General features: G+C 30.6%; 1 protein-coding gene across 1 annotated transcript; it reads left to right on the top strand.

The window, feature by feature from the left end:
* Positions 1-1,273: 1,273 nt before the first annotated feature.
* Positions 1,274-2,060, top strand: LOC136209432 (photosystem II D2 protein-like). Its single transcript, XM_066000893.1, has 2 exons — positions 1,274-1,544; positions 1,849-2,060. The coding sequence occupies exons 1-2, from the start codon at positions 1,274-1,276 to the stop codon at positions 2,046-2,048; spliced, it is 471 nt and encodes a 156-aa protein (XP_065856965.1). The 3' UTR covers positions 2,049-2,060.
* Positions 2,061-7,252: the final 5,192 nt, after the last annotated feature.

The raw sequence follows: 7,252 nt of genomic DNA, 5'->3' as shown, positions 1-7,252 counted from the left end.
GTGACCACCAGTGTTAAAAAGTGTAAAGTTGAGTGGCCATACTGGAAAGAAATGAAGTTGAGTGGCCATAATGTGAAAATAGGTAAAGTTCAGTGGCCATAATGTGAAAATAGGTAAAGTTCAGTGGCCATGGGTGTAATTTACCCCTTATTCCTATATCTCTTTTAAATGATATTTTTACCCATAATTACTACTCTTTAATTCCAAGTAAAGAGTTTATCATGTCCTTATATGTCATTTTATACAAACATCTATTAGCAATCAACTAAGTTTTACCAAACAAGTTTACATAATCGGCTAATCAAATCAGCTAACAAAAAAATAAAAAAATCAACTAACAGCTAATGTAATCAGCTGACAGCTAACAGCTAATAGTTATTTGCCAAACAGGGCCATTGCAACTTCTACTACTCCTGAGTCTCAAATTGGCGTAAGAAATATTATTGGGGAGTAACTCGTCATCTCTGAACTTGTTACTAGAATTAATCTAGGATCTTATCATCTTTAAGAGTGATCCCACCTATTACTACTAATGGAGTATTGAAAACATATTATTAATGTCCATATATTAATAAAATCATATGTGCGTTATTCATATTTTATACCTTTTTCACTGTTGCTATGTATGATTGGTGTGGATTGTCGTTATGGTATCAGTACGAATGCTTACCCTTTATTTTGTCCGGTTTATGCTTATTCCTAACCATATATATTATATACTATGTAGATTAAACTCTCTTTTAATTAAGATTTAATACATAAATTTGAATTGAAATTTAATTTAGTTAAGTGATGGATCCCACCCTCCTTTTATTTGTCTTTTTCAATCATGGGATAGTACCGTTTGCAATTTCTTTTATCACTGGCAGAGGGTTGTGTTATGTACGTTTTCCACATGCTCTATAATTATTATTTCTTCCTTTCTTTCTTTCTTTTCGAAAAATTATTATTTCCTTTATCTTTTATATGCTTCTCTGCTTTAAAGTGGAAGTTTTTCAGGCAAATTTTACTTATTATTTACCTAAATTAATCTTTTTTTAATATATATAAAAGTTTTAAAATAATCTTATTTTCTTGTTTGATTGTTCTACTTTTGCGGGTAAATTACACCCATACTCATTGAACTTTGCTCTTTTTGACATTATGACCACTAAATTTTAATTTTAAACAGTATGACCACTGAACTTTACACTTTTTAATACTGATGGCCATTTAACACCTCAAAACGACCGTTTTCTAAGGGTTTCATAACTGGACGCTAAACCCATTTCATATGATGGGAGTTGCTGGCGTATTGGGCGCTGCCCTGTTATGCGCTATTCATGGTGCTATTATGGAAAATACTTTATTTGAAGATGGTGATGGTGCCAATACATTCCGTGCTTTTAACCCAACTCAAGCTAAAGAAACTTATTCAATGGTCACCGCTAACCGCTTTTGGTCTCAAATCTTTGGGGTTGCTTTTTCCAATAAACGTTGGTTACATTTCTTTATGTTATTTGTACCAGTAACTGGTTTATGGATGAGCGCTCTTGGAGTAGTCGGTGTAAACAAGGGCCTAACTCAGCCCAAAACGTACCTCAAAGGGTGAGGATTGCTTCACATATTTAAGGAGCCATATAACTTCCCCATTTAGCAATGTGGGATGTTTAACACGCCCCCCTCATGTCCAATTCATTTGGTGCGTGACGCCAATATCAACGGGAGCCCCAACATTGAACCATGGCTCTGATACCATGTAAACAAGGGCCTAACTTACCCTAAAAGGTACCTCAAAGGGTGAGGATTGTCTCACATATTTAAGGAGCCATATAGCTTTCTCATTTAGTAATGTGGGATGTTTAACAGTCGACTTGGCTCTAAATCTACGTGCCTATAACTTCGTTTCTCAGGAAATCCGTGCAGCAGAAGATCCTGAATTTGAGACTTTCTACACTAAAAATATTCTCTTAAACGAAGGTATTCGTGCTTGGATGGCGGCTCAAGATCAGCCTCATGAAAACCTTATATTCCCTGAGGAGGTTCTACCACGTGGAAACGCTCTTTAATGGAACTTTATCTTTAGCCGGTCGTGACCAAGAAACCACGGATTTCGCTTGGTGGGCCGGGAATGCGCGACTTATCAATTTATCTTGTAAACTTCTGGGAGCTCATGTAGTTCATGGTGGATTAATCGTATTCTGGATCGGAGCAATGAACCTATTTGAAGTGGCTCATCCTCAAAATAAAAAATTCAAAGAGTTAATAATATTTAAGAAACTTCAATTATCTACTATTAGCTGTTGCTAATTGATGTTTGCTGTTATATTCGCTGCTTTTGTAAAAAACTACTTTTCAGGTGTAAAAGACAAACAACAGATCACTAACCAAACACGTAAAATTATTTCTTTTAAAATGAAAAGCAAATAGGAACATGAAAATGACCAATCAAACACCTACTACCGATCTAACACATTTAACCACTCAATATCAAAATCTAATTAATTTATCTCAAAAAATTAAAATTTACACTCTATTTTCACGGACAAAAGAGAGTTTGGTATGAAGACATGGATGATTCCAAATGATACCCTTACAGAGATAGCCCAATAGAATGATGCAACGTGGCTTAATCTTATCCAAACGTTGCTGGCTTGAAAGTCATTGTCAGCGAATCAGAGGAGGATCAATAAAGTGAACAAAAGGACCAACCAATGGGAGGGCGGTGCCGAATTATTGTCTTTTATTACAAGACTTATCATCAATTATGAACCGTATGGTATGTATATGGCCTTTCCCTATCCTAAAAGAGAAATGAAAAAAAAAAAAAAAAAAAATTCTACCACCAAAAATTAATACTTAAAATAAATATTTAGGTCATGTTCTTTTTGACTGAAATTAAATTAAATTAAATTAATTTAACTTAATTGAACTGAATGCTACTGAACTGAACTTAACTACATCAAATAATTAATTGAACTTAACTGAACTAAACTGAATGCTGCTGAACTGAACTGAACTTACTTATGCTGAAATTAAGTTAAAAAGAACAGAGCTTTTAGTAGAATATAATTTGTTAATAGAAAAAAGAAATAATTTCTCAATAATTATTAATATACACTATATGTCTAAAACTCATTTAATATAACTATAAAATAAAAAATTTAGGTGGTGTTAGATAAAATTAAAAATTTAAGTTTGGATAGGCTTTCCCCACGGATGCAAACGCGGCGGGGCGGGATGGGATGGGATAGAGAATGCATTTCTCATTTCCATCTCCATCCCCACGAGTTAGATGGGGATCGATTTGTTCTTCATCCCCATTTAAAAACATATTTCTTCATTCCACATTTCCGTCCCCGCGGAAAATTACCATTTATGTTTTTAAAAAAATTAGTATATATTTCTTTTCTTTTCTCTTTTCTAATTATAGATTTTGTTCGAAAAAATAACAGAGATACTATGTCTTTTTTTTTTTTTTGATAAGAAGAGATACTATGTCTTTAGTTTAGGAAAAATGTCAATTTAATGCTTGGCTAATATTTTATTTATCCTATTTAATTTTTTATTTGAAAATAAGTTTATTTAAGTTAAATATTTTAAATTATAATATTTAAAGTATAATTTTAATTATAATGAGAGAACAATTGGGGATCCATCGAGGATTCTCCATCGGGGATTAACGGGGCAAGGGCGAGAATATCATTCGCCATCTCCGCTATGGGGGGATAAAATTATCCACATCCCCGTCCCATGGAGATTCTTATCGGTGATTCCCCGCCCCCATCGGGGCAGGTCACCGACGGGGATGGAGAATCCGCGCTCCACTTGCATCCCTAGCTTTCCCTACCCCTCACCATTGCATCTCGTTGTCACCCTTCAATCCTTCTAACCATCGCATCAAGTGCTTTTCGTCTTAAATGGCCATACCACCTTAGTTGATTTTCTCTCATTTTATTTTAAATAGATGTAACCACTACTTTCGTCCTAATTATTTCATTCTTCACCTGATCCTTTATCGTATGACCACATATCCATCGTAACATACGCATTTCCACCACCAACATCTTAGAAATTTTGATATATTTAAAAAATATATATGAATTGATCAAATATAAATACATAAATTTTTTAAAGAAAAATATAAATATATGAATTTGGGAAATGTAAATTTGATGTTTGACCGTAATTTCTTATTTGTTTTATTAATTTATTATCAAATGGGCCTTATAAATGAATTTTTAAGTGGGCAATATATGTTACATTGGGCTTGAATAATATTTAAATGATTATTTTATTCCACTAAGCTCACCATATGTGGAATGTAATATAACCAGCTCCATTGGATCTATTAGATTGGTTCTAAACATGTCCATTCAGTGCACCTAATGCTTTTTAATATGGTTTTCCTTCAAAAAAAAAAAATTAAATAAAATAAGTTATCTAGTTTTTGCTTATTTCATATATATATTAGTTTTCATTCAATTAAATATATATTTGAGCTGAGCAAAATCCATGAGAGATAAAATCTCTCATAATAATTATTTTTGACACAAAAACATTTTTTTAAGAAAATAAGAACTTTTAATCACTCAAATGATGGACGGATTGAGGATTGACATTTAAGGGGTGTTACGTTGCTCAATTGATTTTTTTAAGTGTTTTTACAGAAAAAAAAATAGAACCCGTACATAATTATTATGAAATTTTATGAAATTTTTCGAATATTCTTATTTTATCCATCCCTGACTCTAACCAACAATTTGTTAGTAATATATTTTTTTTACTTTTCTTAAATGTTAAACCAAATTTGGGGTGCAAATATTTAATGAGTTAAAATGTTTACTTTGTTTTTTTTATAAAGTAAGTTTTACTTTGTTTTTTCTATGATTAGATGAGCTTACTTTGTCAAAGTTCATCACCATCCAATAGTGGAAAAAATAAAGTAAAACTTACTTTATCAAAAACAAAGTAAATATAGTCTAACATGTATTTTCAGAAGTCGTATAAAGTAGTCTCAACTTGGAGAATTGGAGATTTCTTACTCAACATTATTACTAATTGGATGTTGGGCTCAAATTGAGCCCACTCAATTGTAAATAGGTCTAGTTGAGCTGAAAATGACTTAAATCACTATTTGGGCTTCAAATATTTAAAAGGGTCAAATACATGAATATCATAATTAAGTACAAAATTACAAATAAGTCATATCATCAAATTTAATTCTTAATATATCATTATTTTTTATATATTATGATTTTACACCACATTTTAAGAAATCTAGATTCCAATTTATAAATCATAAATCATATAAAATGTATTCTAGACTTCTAATTTATGAATTATAATCCTTAAAATATATTAAAAGTACTAATTTTACTATTTTGACATAATACAAAATTATGATTTGATATAGTTGTAAATAATTTTTAAAAGATGAATTTCTGTGTAATTTTCCCTATTTAAAATGATGATTTAACTTTTTTGTCATAAACTGGTTCTGATTTCTGGATCTTGAACCAGTTTCGGCTTGGGCTTTTAATTTAATTCAGGTCTTTTTGATTGCTTGTGTTTTATATTTCTAATAATTTTATACACTTAACAAACATATTACAATTTAAGAAAAGTTGCCGTTTCTCAATTCAGTCTTTTGTCCATCATTGAGAAGCGCATCCAATGATCGTGTTCTAAATTCTGACTCCGCAATATTGCAATATGCATCTTTTCTTATTTGGGTGATGGAGAGAGATGTGTAATTGACAGGTCTTTTGTCTTCTGAGTTTTTACCATAAATAGAACACCTTGATTTAACTTCTTGTCATGGGCTTCTGGAGCGTGGACCAGTTTCGGCTTGGGCCTTTAATTCAATTTAAGCCTTTGATTGCTTGTGTTTTATGCTTCTAATAATTTTATACACTTAACAAACATATTAGCTTTAAAACATATTTAATTTAATTCTAAATTTTAATACATTTGAGATCTTATTCCTTAATTATGATTTTTGACATAATAAAAATTTTAATGGAAATTGTGTTTCAACATAATTCTTCTAGATATGTTTTTTTAGGAGCCATGATCTTATTATCACTAAAGGGAGTTTGATCAATGATGACAATCTTTTTAGCTTGCAAGAGTTATCTCTTCTCAAAACTTTCATAAAACAAAAGAAAAACCAAGGAAGGAGTAAACTTACTGGTTTTTTGGAAGCTCTGAAAAAATGAGGAGTTGAGAAGAAATGCAAAGAGTCGAGAAGAAGAAAATACATTACCTTAATCGTTCATTTATAAAGTTCGCTAGATGGACGGTGAAATGTTCTAGCATTCTAGTCACTATCTTAGATGAAAGAAAAATCTTAATACATCATTAGCTAGGAGAAACTTGGTTTAAAAAATTGAATCGCGCTCTAAAGTTATAAAACACATTATTATCTCTCAAACTTATTTAAAGACCTATTGATCATCTAAATTTATTTAAAGTGATTTATTTATTTCTCAAATTTCCTTAAAGTGATATATACATTTCAATTTTTTTCACACCATCTCTTGCTTTATGTATCATGTGGATTTAGAAAGTCAATCGTATAATTCTAAATAAGTTTATGAAACTAATAAAACAAATTTATAATTTCAGTACCCGGATCAATTTTTTGAAATGTATTGAGGAGATACAGATCAAATTTGATCCTAACATTTTTAAAAAAGTAGAATTAAATAACGGGATAAGGTATCAAAATAGGTCTATGGTTTTTGGAAAAGTATCAATTTAACCTTCATGTACAAAATAGCACTAATATAAGTTTAATGTTTAAAAAATGGTATCAATTTAGACATCGATAGCGGAACATGATACGTCATTCATATTATTCCGTTAAATTCTAATTTCTCTCTCCACAAATTGACATAACTTAACAGAGTAATATGAATAACAAATCATGTTTCGTTATCAAGACCTAAATTAGTACCATTTTTTAAATGTCAAACTTATATTATATTAGTGTCATTTTTTTACGTGTCCAAAAATCATAAATCTACTTTAATACTTTATCCCTTAAATAATAGTTAAACTATCTTTTTAAATTTTCGATAATGTACAATTAAAATTATTAGCATTAAATTTGGACCATTCCCTACATTTAGCTAAATTTATACTTTATAAAAACTTTAGGATAAAATTTGTCCCTTATCCTGTATTATATTAAGAAAAAAAAAAAAATCTCGTGCAATAATTGAGGTATGGATCCTATCATATGGCCAATGGCCATCCATCACCATCA

Source organism: Euphorbia lathyris, chromosome 10 (genome assembly GCF_963576675.1).
Source record: "Euphorbia lathyris chromosome 10, ddEupLath1.1, whole genome shotgun sequence".
In the NCBI taxonomy this organism is placed as follows: Eukaryota; Viridiplantae; Streptophyta; class Magnoliopsida; order Malpighiales; family Euphorbiaceae; genus Euphorbia; species Euphorbia lathyris.
The sequence above is the reverse complement of the archived record's forward strand: the minus strand, read 5'-3'. Positions and strand labels throughout refer to the sequence as shown.